General features: G+C 37.0%; 1 protein-coding gene across 2 annotated transcripts; it reads right to left on the bottom strand.

Annotated features, from left to right (window-relative positions):
- Nucleotides 1-11,716: 11,716 nt before the first annotated feature.
- On the bottom strand, nt 11,717-14,794 carry LOC118742304. 2 transcript variants are annotated; one of them, XM_036474289.1, is made up of 2 exons: nt 14,131-14,794; nt 11,717-14,025 (listed from the first exon to the last, which is right to left on the bottom strand). In XM_036474289.1, exon 2 carries the CDS (start codon nt 13,651-13,653, stop codon nt 12,559-12,561), a length of 1,095 nt encoding a protein of 364 aa, XP_036330182.1. In that variant the 5' UTR covers nt 13,654-14,025; nt 14,131-14,794; the 3' UTR covers nt 11,717-12,558. The 2 variants fall into 2 exon arrangements, with proteins under 2 accessions (XP_036330182.1, XP_036330173.1); XM_036474280.1 differs by having other exon boundaries at nt 11,717-14,038.
- Nucleotides 14,795-15,504: the final 710 nt, after the last annotated feature.

The raw sequence follows: 15,504 nt of genomic DNA on the forward strand, positions 1-15,504 counted from the left end.
AAAAAAAATTTACGAGAGTTCAACTTTAAGCATTCTAAAAAATGTTTGGAGAATTGTGAAAACATTTTTCAAATTCTTTTGACTTGTCAAGGGCAAATTTATCACTTTCATCCCCCACAGCATTCTTTCAAGAAACTGGGTACGATCAACTCGACACCTCATTGAGACCCACGTCGATTTCGACGCCAATGCAAGCAGCAACAAACCATACAAAAATAGCCTGACTGTCTGATTAATGGCAGCTGTAATTTATTACACTCAGCGCACTAAACTCGAGTGATTAAAATCAAATTATAGCCAAATTACCGTTGCGTAGAGTATGCGGTATGTATGAACTATGAACAGAGCCTAAGTTCAAATGAACTATTCAACACGCAGAGTACAGATGAGGATGGATGCGCTAGCCCAATACAACGAAAATAAATACACGCAAATACATACACCTCAAGACTCTGCCCAGGCTCATCATCCACGCTGGACATGTTGAGGTATTCACTTGAATTATTTACATATCCCAAACTGCAGCAAAGCAGCCATAACAACAACCAACTCCTTGAGGTTGCTTACACTTTTCTATTTTTGGGTAATAATTCGGTATGTTGTTGATTTGCTTGAGGAAATTTGTCGACGAGCGAGCGAGCTCCCAGCCACAAAAAAAAAAAAAAAAACAGCCTTTGCGCCCACCGCGCCCTGCGAGGCGAACGAAGTAAGGGCGGTATTTGTTATGATGCGAGACAGGAGTACATAACCAGAACTGTGAGGTGAATGGAAGCAGACGCATTGCCGCAATACACCTAGCCACCAGCCATTTGTCGGCTTTCTGCCGGCGACAGCCACCCAAACTTCGCCAGAATTGTTTTACTTGTACTTATTTAGGTACTCCCGTTGCTGTTGCTGTTGCTATTGGCTTATTGCAGCTGCTGCGTACACGTTGCGGTTACTGCAATTCAAAAGCATTATGCCTACGAGTTTGGGATATTTTTAGATATTTCTAAATTTGATTTCATTTTTCAAATGTTTTTCCAATTAGTTGCAGACACGAAATATAAACAGAAGTGCGCCAGCCAACTTTAGTTTTATTTTTGGGTTAAATAAGAAGGCGACCGAACGACCCACCGCCTGGTTAGCCTGAGGCACGTTAACTGGGCGCTGGCGATGTTGAGCAGGCGGGCGCGGTGATACACAAGTTGGGAGGCGGCGAAAGTTGACTAGGCGCAGATTGATGATGTTGTGGCCAATCTAGAAGAGTTGGGATGCCCGATGTATGGACAGAATGACAGACTTGTGGGTATTATGCAATAAGTAAACAGATTGCAAAGTTGGCGCATAAATTTTGTGGTTAGATGTGTTCTTTGTTGTTGTGCTAATGTAGTAGTAGTATGTCTGCACATAGCGGCTGCGGTTATTTTGATGACGTCTCGATGATTGCCTGTCTGTGCTTGCTGGTGTTGCATTTGCACACGTGAACGTGTGCCGTCGGAAAGCAAGAACAAGAACAAGAATAAGAACAACAACCTAAACGAAAGCGCTCTTTTGGCAGCATGTTGCAATTGTAATGTGTAAGATGCGTGCGTGCATGTGCTGTTGAAAAGTTGAGTAAGCAGCTAGAAATCGCTTTGCGTCGAGTGCCGCCACGCAGCACCCCACCCCAGGCTTCTCGCTTACCTATTCTTTTTACGCTAATTAATATTTTCATTATACGAGTAGCTGTTGTGGAGATTTTCCTCTTTACTTTGTATGTTTAACGGTGTGATTGATGTGCGTGTATGTACATATGTATGGAGAACGACGTTGCGGAGTGCAAAAGTTCACGCGTGTTGGGAAAGTTTTTGATGACTGTTTACTCTAGATTTGTTGCGAAAATTAATTCTGGCTGCACACAACGCTTCTTTCGTGCTTGGTGGAGTAGAATCATCATGATAGTTCAATTCCCATTGGCGATTAAATGAAAAGTACCAGGGTGGCCGAGCTTGGCCCGGAGTGTATAAAAATTTTCAGATTTTTTAAAATTGAATAAAAGATCAAGGCTTGAATTTGTAGGACAATTGAAGGACATTAGGCGAGATAGTTTGAAAGATCTTGCAAGAAAGCCAACTACAATCAAGCGCAGCTATTCCGCTGCAATTACTTAAGGACGAGCACACCTAAAAGTTAAACATTCTAATAATAGAAATATTAACAAAAACCAACAAAACCAACAACCACATGATCAAGTGAATTGCAGCGGAATAGCTGCGCTTGATTGTAGTTGGCTTAGCAAAGTGAAATAGTGGAAAATAAGCATCAAGAATTAACAAGACAAACTTAGCACAGTGCGTAGGCAACTGGCTGAGTCAGTGGTGATCGTCGGTTCGAATCCTACTGAAAGAAATCTGATGAGGAAATGTGGTGATTTCCGAATAGCATTTTTTCAAATTAACGGCCTCAAGCTCATAAAAATTGTTGAATATAATTGTTATAAGGCCAAAAAATAACAAAAACATATTATTTTTTTCTTCTTTAAATTTTTTCAACATTATTGCCTAAAAAAGATTTTTTTTTAATTTCGGTTAATTTTTAGTAACTTATTTTATTTCTTAATTTTTTTTTATTTTTAGATTCATTGTTTTAAAAATAATTGCTTTTAAATTTCATTTAATTTTCATCACCTTATTTTTTTTAATTAAATATTTTTATCTATATAATAAATATGAATATGATAAAATTTTAATTTTACGTTGCCGATGACTGTACACTCATTATACATATTGAAAAAAAATTAATATGAGGGGTCTTTATTTGAGCAATGGAAACCAAATCAACAATTTTTAGAATTTTTGTGTGTCTGTCCGTCCGTTTGTCTGTCTGTCTGTCTATATAAATATTTGTACGCGCATGACTCGAAAACTAATGCATGAAACAGAATGCGGTTTTCACCTATGTATTGCTAGAGGTCTAGCCTAATATATAGAAGGAAAAAAATTATAGAGTTGCCACCTGTGTGAAAATCGCAGTTGAAGTAAATTAATAGGTGTATGTAAATATTGCATCCTGGATGTTAAAGGAAAGGGGTTTAAGAAGACTTAAAGTCGAAAATACTTGTGTGGAGGTTACCAAATGTTTAAAAATTTTAATTTAACCGAAGTGATAAGATAAATTAAATATTGCAATATGGCTATCAAACTGAAGAGGTTTAGGAAAGTTTACAAATAAATACATAGTACATGTAGTAGAAAATAGTTTTGAGAAGGGTTGCCAGCTGTTTAAAAAATTTAACTTACTTTATTTGATAAGATAAATGAAATATTACAATACGGGTATCAAACAACAAAAAAATACGTTTTATACGGGTATATGCTGGTTTTTTAATAAATTCTGTTCCTTAAATTTAGAATTTAAATTTTTAAAATAAAATTATTAGTTTTGTTTAATTTAATTTTTAGATAACTTATAATGTAACATAATAATGCTAAGGAATCCTCTGTAGCAGATCTTTCAATTTCGAAATAAAGCAACTCTGCCAGAAACGAAAATTATCTACCGTAGTAAAAATTAATGAACATTAGCAGGGATAACACGATTTGTACAATTGCACATTTAGCAACTACAGAGTGGTGTTGTCCATAATTTTTTGTCAGATCAATAAAAACTTTGCCAACAACAACTCTCTGTAGCTATGAAAATGTACAAATCTGTACAAAGGTACAACTCGTGCAATCCCTGTTTAATGCGCTATTTTTAATTGATGCCGCTATACAATATTTAGTGCCACACCTACTAAAGGCGTATTTTTTGGTACCTTACTGTCACAGTCATATTAAAACCCATTTGCATTGTGCAACATGGCGAGATAAGGATTTTATCAAATGCCACACCCACTACATATTTACTGGGCGGTGTCAATCAAATTTGTAACTGGTTAATTTCCATTTATGACTGTTTAGCAATCAATTGTTATCAAATTATTTATGCTACGCATAAACAAAGTCAAAAGCAAACAAAAGAGCAACATGGAAAATTAATAAGGAACCACAATTTTGGGAAGTTGATTGAAATTTAAAAACAAAGCCAAGAGCTAAAATAAATACAAACACACTTACATATGTATGTGTGTATCAACAACAATACCATCATCTAAGCAGCATGAGTGGCATGAGTAGATGGTAATGAAGAAAAGACGGAAGACACTCATTCTTTTGCTGTCTTACTTCACTCCGACAGGTGATGACAAACACTTTGTGTACATCAAACGATTATACATTAGGAAAAAAAGTTCTAAAGGAATACACAAATGTGCATGTTGAAATATTTGAATACTAATTACTTTAATTTTTTTTAGTGCGAACCAAAAAGAACTTTAACTTTGTTAAAAAATTTCGAAAGACATAGTTAAGATTTAGGCAAGAATAAAATTAAATACGTTTGTTTCAATTCCTATCACGTTTCTAAAATTGTTAATAAAGAAAGTTAGTGGCTGGAAAATAATTTAAATGTACACTACAACGTATCACAAAAAAAAATTTGAATTTGTTCCAAGCGATTTTGAACAATCACAATGAGAGTATTTCAGGAGGGCACCAGGGGACAGTTACAACTTGTATTAAAAAAATCGTTCTTTGACAATTATTTTTTGACTTTTATTGCATTACTCCTTAAATAACCGTTATTTCTGACATTTATTTTATAAATCTAAAACAACAATTATTTTACATTTTTATCTAATAAATCTGCAAGTAACAGTTATGTTAGATTTTTAAATTATATATCTTAGATAACACTTATCGAAGACTTTTATTTATAAAAGTCATTAATAAAAATCTGTCACTGACCTTTATTTTTTAAATCATACTTACATACACTTCATTTGCATAAGTCGTAGTAAACTTTTGTTTGCCAACACCTTCCTAACTGCGAAAGATGTTAATGACTTTTATACGAATGATTTAAAAAATAAAAGTCGGTGTCTGATTTATATTGATGACTTTTAAAAAGAAAGTCATTGACTGATTTTTATTGATGACTTTTACAAATAAAAGTCTTCAATAACTGTTGTCTAAAACATATGATATAAAAATCAAAAATAATTGTTTTTTTTATTCTGCATAAAAATTGCAAATAAAAATTTATTTTCAGATTTGAGTCAAATTACATACGTAAAAAGTCAAATCCAGTATCGGCCGCTTGAACAGTGCCCTTTTCTGATCCTCAGTTTTAACAGTTTTCCTTTTGTTTTCTTATATTAATTAATTTATTATAAAAACAGAGCATATTCTTTAGCAAAAACCATGTAAATCCGATAATTAAACAAATTTTAACCAAAATGTATATTTAATTATTTTACATTGTTTTACAAAAAAATATGTAAATCCGATTTTCAAACTTTACACAAAATTTATGAGTTTTAAACATTTTCATCGAAATTTTTTGAACTTTAAAAAATTTTATTTTAAAAAATTTAGTTTTCGTCACGCTAATTTTTAATAATTTCTTAACGCTTTTTCTTCCTTTTAAGCTATGTTCGCCTATTTTTTCATATGGATAGAAAGAAGGACACAATACCCTCATTATACTAAAATTTAAAATAATTAAAAAAATATATATTTTAGACTTAAATTTTGATGAAATTTTGTTGAATTACATATAAATTTTGAATAAAGTTTGAAAATCGGATTTACAGGTTTTTTGATATAGAATTGATATATTTTTATTAAAAATTAATAAATATTAGATAAATAAACAAAAAGGAAACTGTGAATACTGCGATTAAAAAGAAGGCACTATTCAAATAGCCGACACTGTATTTAATTTCTTACGCAATTTGAAGTAAAAAAAATTTAATGAGCTCAAAAAGTTCAAATTTTTTGCAGTAGAAAATTGCAAGTGAGCTGAATAAAAAAAAAACAATGATAAAGTATATTAAAGAAATGCTGAATTGTGTTAATGAGAGAAAGTATAATAAAACAAAGGCGAGTTGGGCAGCGCAATGAATTATGAACTAAAAATTTAAGTGCAAAAAAATACATTTTCAAGTGATAAATCGCTTAAGGCAACCAAATGGTATGCGAACATAAGGAAGTGGCGCAGATCAAGGCTGCCTTAAGGGAGTTAAGCGCGCTACTGTGTGGCATAAGTGTTCATAAGGTGGCGCAGGAATGACATAGCAGACATACAAAGACAAAAGCCATTAGCGGAGACAACTTATAAGCGTACAAACGCACTTGTGCATCGGGACGGGACCCTAATAAATATTGCATTCATGTGTTACATGAACGACAGCAACAACAGACAGCATTGCCGAGGCATGGAGGCGCGTAGAAGTGCGACGCAGCAATGCTTTTTTGTGCGAGTTATGTATACAGTTAAGAGCGCGTAACGCAGGTCAATGACCAAACAGACAGCAAGACAAACATAAACAGCAACAATGACAACAACAAGAACCAAAAAAGCTATTGTTTGTATGGGCTAGAAAAGGGGGAGAGCGCTGCAAAATGCAGATTGATGAGAGAAGCGCAAATGAAGTGAGCGCGCAGTGCCATACCGATAATTAATCGCACGTACTTACAACAACAACACAAAAAAATAATACAAATAAATTAAACAAAACCCAAATGGGAGTAAGAAAAAGGTAATCAGTAGAATAGGCAAGTCGCAGCACAAGCCCGCCCTACACACCCGCGCACGCACGCATGCACGTGGACCGCCTGGCTCACCTCATCGTCAAAAGCGACGTCGCGGCGTCAGCGATCAGCAATCAGCAGTCATCGAGGGGGCGCGGCGACGACAAACGACTACGGTCCTCTTCACCATCGCGCCTGGCATGGTGTTGCTCACTTCTCACCAACAACTTCACGCACCCAGCTCTCAGCTTGAGTACATGTCAACAACATGTTTGTATAACAATAACAACAACAAAAGTCGGAATAACAGCAAACAGCCGACATACATATGTACATAGTTGCAGGCGGGCAATGCCGGTGGCAGCAGCAACGATGCAGAGTCAACTTAAAAAGTAATGCCGTCAAAAAGCATTTTCATACAAATTTTAAAATGTTCCCCCTATTTTCCCTTTTTGCTTTTTATGCCAGCTTAGCTTAGCTTTACTTTGCTTTTTTCTGCTGTTTACTTAGCTATTATTGTATTGAGTGTTATTTGTTGCTGCCGCAGCCGCATGTATTCGCATGCATATTCATAATTCCAAAGGAAGAAGTCATGTAGATCCATAAAGTAAATGAAAACTTCCGCAACAAGCGAGCGGACAGACAGACAGAACGAAAGGTGGACGGACACACAGTGTGGGGTGTTATGCGCAAAGGAAGTAGACAAAAAAACGCGAAGTAAACACTCTGTTCCATTTAAAATATTTTGTACTATATCGAGTAACATGTGTTTGTATTGGATTTAACATGACTTTGTACTGTAGTATTTACGAAGGCATTTGTGTGCAACACCCACACAGCCGCATATTTACACCCGCTGGCTTAATAAATAAATATGCGCTTAAATGAAACGCACTTAATGTGCGATTTGAGTGACATACCGGCGATTGCTAGGAGTAGAAGCAGCAGCAACAGCACCGCCGCGAACGCACAGTGGGCTGTTCTCCTACAATTTGCGCTCAGTAATTGTAAACCTGCTTTAAATTCGTTAAAATTTCTGCACGTGCTGCACTCTTACTCAGAATAGAAGAAATTTAAAATGTTGTGGCACACTGCCACGCCCACCAGTCATTTGGAGGATTTATAAAATTTGCTAGGATTTTGTGGAAACTCGGCATACATAGAAGTTAGTTTTAAATAGAGACATTAATCGGGATTTTGGCAAAGGTCATGTAACTGCCAATCCCAGCAGCCACATGGGCGGAAAAATGTATTAAATGTGATTATATAATTCCAAGTCTACGCCGTGTCTGATATTTTAACCGGTAATTCGTGCTTATTTTAGTATTTGAGCCTCCGGAAAGGCCACGAAAAACTCTAAATAGTTCAGTAAAAAAACACTTAAAGTTCCGAAAACATCTACGGAAACTAAGGAAAATTTCAAGAAAACGCGGAAAAGTTTTAGGAAAATTTGGAAACACCCCATAAAGTTTGGAAAAGTTCCAACCAATTGGGAACGCCCCAAATAAAATCGGAATAGTCCCAAAAAATCGGAAAAGTCGAAACAATTCGGAAAGGTCCCCAAAAAAATGGAAAATGCCCATAAATTTAGGAAACTCCCAATAAAACCTATAAAACCTAAAAAATTAGCAAGAGCTTTAAAAAATTCGGAAGTGTCCCAAAAATTTGCGAAAGTCCCAAAAAATCGGGAATGTCCTAAAAAATTCGGAAAAGTCCCGAAAAATTCGGAAAAAAACAAAACAGTTCGGAATAATAAAAAAAATCGGAAGAGTTAAAAAAATTCGGAAAGGTTACAAAAAAATAGAAAATTAAATTTTAAAAAGTTGTAATGAAACACGAAAAATCCAAGAAAACCACTGAAAAAATTTAATTTTTTATCAGTACATTCGTGCTCAAAGTATAGGGAGAGAAAATTATGAAAAACAAGAGAAAATGAAATTCTAAAATTCTGATGGGTGATTGGTATTAGCGTTTTCAAAGCATTGGCCCAGGACTCAATTATCGCTGTACGCACCATTTTTATACGCTTTCTCTGGTACGTCTGATATAACAAACAACAACACAATTCATATGTATCTTTTTTTGCAAATTTTCATAGCACCTGAACATGCTGCTCGTTTAATTCTGCTTGATTTTCTAACGTTGTATTACCTATTTATCATCCAGTGATGACCACCATACCAACGCACCGTAATTTAATATTGGTATTATAATAGTCGTACACATCCTTAGGACAACTTTTTGCTTTAAGTAGTCTCAAGTTTCGACTTGACTCTCTGCCAACTATATAGGAAGGTCGTCTACAACTTACTATGCAAGATACCCTGGACTTCACCATTATAGGTGTAATGCAGTCTGGGCCGCGAAATTTATAACTTCCTTAACCCCCATTGAGTACAGTAAGCCTTTTGAGTGATTAAATTTAACTATTTGGATCCATAGAGCAGTGAAGGAGGCATGTCATTCCCCTGCACTCTCCGCTCCGCATTCACATAACATGTTTAAAAAAGTTTCGCTCAGACTATTAGCCACAAAATATTTAGCATATTTTTAACCACCTCGTAACACTGTACGCCGCCACCCAAAGCCGGTTGGCATAACAGCGGAAGGGTTGCCAACGCATGACACTCCACTCGAATGAAGCAATTTAAAATATGAGTTTGAACATTTACGTTTAACCGATTTTAATCTCAATGCCACGACAAAGAACAAAAAGAATTTGAAGTTTTATTTTAAGAAATTTATTGCTATCGTGCAAAAGCCAACGATGACTGAGTCATTTTTGTTGTAAAGTAAATAATTTGGTGCGGCACGATCACTACAGCGATCTTTCGCTATTAAAGCTCAAACCAAATTTGGTAGAATTTTTAATTCTTTCAGACAGACAATTTATTGATATGGATCTTTGCAGTAGTTGTTAATGAGTTTCGAAGTATTTGTATCAGAGTAGCTTAGTAAGTTTATACTCGCTATGATGGTATGTCAGTCAATCACTTTGAATGACAAATGAGATCGGTCATTGAAGCATGATCCGATGGCAATAAAAAAAGCTAATACTAGTGATTTTTATTATGGCTAAAACTATAACCAAATAATGTTCATAACTCGTTCATAACTTATTGCACAGTTACTTTATTTTTAACATTTAACAAATAAAATATTAGCAATATCTTGAAATCGCTTCGTTTTAACTGCCTTATTGGACTCGTATGAGTGAAATTAATTATGCCCATATCCACACTCGTACTCAACTGGTGTTCTTAATTTAAGTGTAATTAATTTTCACTGAATGAAACATGTACCGTCATTTGTGGAATATTAAAACCATCAAATAAATTATTAATAGTTGGGTTTACACTGCCAGAACTTATCAATATTATCCTATTATTCATCTGAAAGCAGACAACCTAGTCGGTCTATCAGAGGGATCTCCTGCGATCGCTTCAGATTCCTCAGCAGGCACTGCTCAAGTAGGGACCAATCTGTTGAAGCAAAGCGTGCCACAACAACGAGGCACAAGCCAAAGCCCGTGTAGACGTGGCACCTCTTTAAATGTGATAGCGCAATACAGGATTTACGCTCAGCATTGCGGGTTATCTCCAGCGGCAAAGATAATACCGGACTATGCCTTAACGTTGGCATAGATAAGGAGTCTCACAGCAGCGTTAAAGGGGCCGGTTAGAGGAGATGCAGGTGGACGAAAGTACAGCCCCCAGCAGGAATACTGCATTTCTCGCAGGCTTATTAGAAGTAACGATGGCATCAAGCATTTAATAGGTCAGGCAAGCAGCAATTGCTCAACTATCGAGTTTGCGTGATCACCACGCAGGAGCTGCTGGAATCTCCTGAGAAGATGCCAGAGTTGGAAATATGCGAAATCTCTGATTTCATGACTAAAGAGAAAGATTCAAGTGATACATCCTCGATCGCGAAGATTGGGCAAATGGGGTCCCTGCACTTGATCTCAGATACGTACACTGGTTCAAGGATGGAGGACAGACCAGACTAGCACCAAACTTGCAATTCCCATGGGCAAATGGCCCACGGTATTTCAGGCTGAAATGGTCGCAATTTTAAACTGCGCAAAATCAAACTTCGAAAAGGGTTTAAAGGGCGCCTTTCTAGTTATATTTTCAGATAGCCAAGCAACCATCCGGGCCTTTTCAAGCAGGACCATCAAATCCAAGCTGGTTAGAGACAGCTTTGACACGCTACAAATTTTGGCAGCCAAAAACATGGTAACACTGTACTGGGTACGAGGCCATTGTGGAATCGAAGGCAACGAGATCGCCGACGAGTAGCCTTTTCTGGACCTGAACCATTCTGTGGTCCCAGCTGGTCTTCTTCGAGAGCCATAATTACTGAGTGGGTACCCTCGGAACCCAGTAAGTACTGAGGAGCGGTGGGGGCCTTAGATAGGCCAGGCTCTTCGGCTACCCTTTCAACAGAAACGACATTGTTTTAGGAAATATAAATGATTATAATCAGATAATTATCTGACCGGTCACAACCAATTACAATTCCACTTGCACCGAATAGGTATAAACACTGTCGGAATGCCGGCTCTGCCTCGAGGATGATGAAACTTCGGAGCATATTCTCTGTCACTGTCCGGATTTGGCCAGAAAAAGACTGATTTATTTTAAATCTCCAATGGTCGAACCCTTTGTTATACGGAGTTCGCCTAGCAAGGCCCTTTTAGGATTCATTAGGGAAGCGGAAGGTATCTTGGCCACACTGGGTTAGGGACTCACTTTAAGAGATACAAAATATCTTTTAGGTCGGGGGTCTTTCGTTTTGGTACACCCATAAAATTAACTAATTAACTAACCATAGGATCGGAGAGACTGGTTTCGAACCCACCACTGCGCGGGTGAGCAGTTGGTGGATGAGTCAATCCAACGATCGTATCAATCGATCTTCGACCATCTGCTCAAACTGATCTGCATTTTTATGTTCATTAAATAATCGAGAAAGCCTTCTAAACAGCAATTGACCGATATTCTACCATAGAAATGTTACAAAATACAAGATAACTTACTATACAGTTTATTTAGATATAATTCTTTTACATGCTCATTAAAAGCCAATTCAAGAAGAGAACTCATTCTACACCCGACGTACATACAAGAAATTGAAACTAAATAGACTTGTTGAATGAGTGCATAAAAATTAACTTTGGTACAATGAGCAAGCGAGTATGTTGATGGGCTTGATGACCAACAATATGCACAGCGCATGCGTCTTGAATTTCCTGCCACTTAGAGCGTTACATTCATACGCATGTAGTTGTGAAACCACCTACACTCAATGTATAACATAGTAGTACGATCACGCATAATTCTTAGGGAAAACATACATACATACATACATGAGTGCATATGTGGCTGCCTAAATAAAATTATATGAATGACCAAGCGACTGATCGAGGGACAACTACGAATGATTGCCTGATATAGGGTTGAGTTGAGTGATCGAAGCGATCGTGCGTTTTGCTTGTGGGGCAATTGATTGTCACAATGGCTATTGTAAGCATATGCGCTAAGATACATTTGAGTGGCTGAGAACGCACATACACACTCGTTGGCGTGTCTAATGTTACAAGGCGAAAACAACAATTAAATAAATTAAAAACAACCATAAAAGAAGAGTTGTACGGCTGATTACTGGCGTTTAACTCGTCTATACGGCTGGGCAGGCCGATGTGGAGCTATCAAATTGCTTGCGTTTTTTTATTGAGCGCTTGGTCGGGGATCAAAGCGAACGATTCAAAGCTAATGGCAAGTGTTTTAAACGCTTACAGAGGGCCACATGTGTGCATGCGTTTATTGTAAAAAGAGGTCAGCTGGCTTTTTGTAACAGTAACATTAGATGTGCTAATATGGTATTTACAACTATTTGGGTTATATATATATATATGCATTTAATTAACCGGATATGACTTAAGTATTTAAGTAATAATTCAAACCTGCTGTTTTATAGCCTCATCGTAGTTCTTAAAGACTCCGCTATTCGCGCCGTAACCCCGCAGCGCTAGTGAGCGTTCCCATACGGCTTGCCAATTGATGCACTCGCGCGTGCTACGTCGAAACGAATTTCGGTATGTGCGCGTGCTGAGAGCGCCTACACCGCCGCCACTACCGCCGACGCTGCTGCCATTTGGACTTGCATAAATCGACATATTTGCGTTATTACCGGCATTGCGCACGCCAGCGCCGCTATTCCAGGGCGGACGCGCGCTCAAACCCGCAGTAATTGTGACCTTAGCTGCCCCTGCCGCTGTGGTTGCGCTCTTTCGTACCGCCACACGAAAACTGCGATACTTTTGCGTGCGTTCGAATGTGCTCTGCTGCGCGCTATTAATGGCTGTCATCGAAGACGCTGCAGTGCTGGGTAAACTATTATCCGCCGAGTGATCTCCATCGCTGTGCAGTCGCATGCGCCGTCCGCCGCCGCCGCCGCCATTGATGGACGCCTGCAACGCCGTGGGCGCAGGTGATGCGGTGCGCGCGGCTGCTGCGCTACGCTGTGGTTGACTGAGCGCGCGCTTAACGTTCATCATTGGCGATCGTGGTGGTGCGTCGACCGCCTTTAACGCCTTTGCCATAGTCGCTGCATACTCTTTTGTGTGAGCGCTGAGTGTTGGTTTCTTGGCAAGCGCAGGTTTGCCCGCGCCGCCAACCTTTAGTGTGACCGCAGCTATTGGCGCGCCATCTAACGCTGTGCGTCCTTCATTCTGTGTTATCATCGAATCGTGTGAATGCCATGAGGCTGAATTCTCAGAACCACTATCGCTGATCGTCTCTGAGCTAATGCTGTTTTTGCGCGGCGTGGACTTTGTAGCGAGCGGCGTAGCTGTGTGTATGCCATTCTTAGTGGGCGGGTTGCTGTTGTTCTGTGCCGCCAAGCGCGATTTAAGTGTGCCACAGGCATGCGCCTTCCCGGTGCAGCCGCGGTGAAATTCTGGCTTCAGGCCAGTGCCAGGCTGTGCTGGTGTGGCCGGCTGTATGGGCGAGGCGCGGAGCGATTGCTCGAACTTGTTTGGTAACAGAAACATCTGCGTCAATATTTTTGTTTTTGCTCACTTCACTTCAATACTATACACTTGGAGAAGTGTGGTTGGTTTTATTGTTACTTTCTTTTTCACAACATATTTCGTTGCATGTACTTTTTTCTCCTCGTTTTCTTTTGCTGTTGCTTTAATATATTCTTATTTTCGTAACTTTTCACAGGTTTACGTAGATTTGTATGTGATTTAAGGACACAATACTTTTACTTATATTTTAATTTTTTTATGTATCTTTGTAGTTCGATTTTTTTTAATAGTTATTTCTCGGTTGTTCTTACACTTTTATTTACCGTTTCCTCTTTGATTCTAAAGAGTTCTGTAATTATTTTGTAAACTTGATTTGCGCGGTGGCTTCATTCACTGTTATTTTATACTAGGTTTTATCAAGTTTGTTTCATAAGTTTGATGAGAATTACAGAATATTGGACCAATGAATTAAAGGCACGTGAATAATAAGATATTTACTCGTATTTGTGTGTAAACTCTGGCGTATGAGGCATTTTTTCAATGTCGGGATTATTGTGAAATGTGCGTAGCATTATTTTCAGAAAGTAGATACATATGTCATTACCGATAACTTTTAACTATTTCGAGATCGAACCCATGCTCTTCAGCCATACAACTCTATAGCTCAACAAACTTTGGGCCTCATCTGGTCTTGGTCAGGCAAAGACTACAACATTTAAATTTAAATCTATTTATATTAGTAACTTCTTTACCAAGGTCATCGAAGCCTCAATACACCTTGAAATGATTGGTACATTTTAATCCAACCAAATTCGTTCATAATTTTTCTAATTTTAATTCTAAGCCCCGTCCCGTAAGCTCTCTATTCCACTATGGCGTTACTAATACAATTTGCGGGGTACTTTTGGCTCAGATAGTTGAAAGTCTTTTGAAGATAATTGAAACACAGTACGCGAGGCAAGATAGGTTTGAAAGATTTTGTTTATTCTGGCACGAATGTTTAAAAAAAAAATTCGCTTGCGAACTTTCAAGGCGAAAAGCTCGCAATGGCCGACACAGCAAAACAGTGGCGAGTTATTCGAGAGCTCCGCGGTTCGAATCGTCAGGTAGAAGAATTTTTTTCTCTTAATTTAATTTTCTTTTAATTTTTTAATTTTCGTGTTGTATATATTTTTTAATTTGTTTAAATTTTTGGAAACTTTTTATTATTTAATTTTTATTTCTATTGTTTAAGTTATTTAGTTATTAATTTTTGTTATTTTTTCATTACTTTAATTTTTCTTTTTTCTCTTTCGAGATATGTAATTAAGATTTTAGACTTTAAGGGCTGTTTGCAGCTGTCAAGAAAAACGAACAATTCATATAAAATGGCACATAGGAGATTGAAACGAAATTTTATTTCTCCAAGAAAATTTACAGAAGGCAAAGTACTTTTTCGAAAAATAATGAAAAATATTTCTTGTTCTTTTTCTGCAAACCGCATTTGAAAAATAAATATGTATTCTTTAACTTCATTTAGTTTTTAGAAATTTACATTTTTTTGTTCTTTTCTTAATTAAATTTCTCATTTTTAAATAAAATTTTTTTAATTTTAAGCTTTATTGTTATAAAAAGAAACATATTTTCGTAATTTAATTTAACTTTTAGCAACTTATTCTAATTTTTTCTTATTTGAATTTTTTTACATACTTTTTTTCATTTTTACTTTTCTATTTTTCAGATCAATGCTCAGAAGGTTAACATTTTTTCTTTTCTATTTATTTATAGTTTTTATTTTCCTTGTTTTTTATCATTTTATTATTATTCTTTATTTTTATTTTGTTTTAATATAGTTTTCTCTTATTTTTTAGAATATACTACATAATTAAAAAA

The sequence above is a fragment of the Rhagoletis pomonella genome, unplaced genomic scaffold (genome assembly GCF_013731165.1).
Source record: "Rhagoletis pomonella isolate Grant_MI unplaced genomic scaffold, Rhpom_1.0 Rhpom_scaffold_00001, whole genome shotgun sequence".
Lineage (NCBI taxonomy): Eukaryota > Metazoa > Arthropoda > Insecta > Diptera > Tephritidae > Rhagoletis > Rhagoletis pomonella.

What these genes read in the sequence shown, in the direction of transcription:
- LOC118742304 (XM_036474289.1), bottom strand. Translation starts at nt 13,653, where the DNA reads ATGTTTCTGTTACCAAACAAGTTCGAGCAATCGCTCCGCGCCTCGCCC.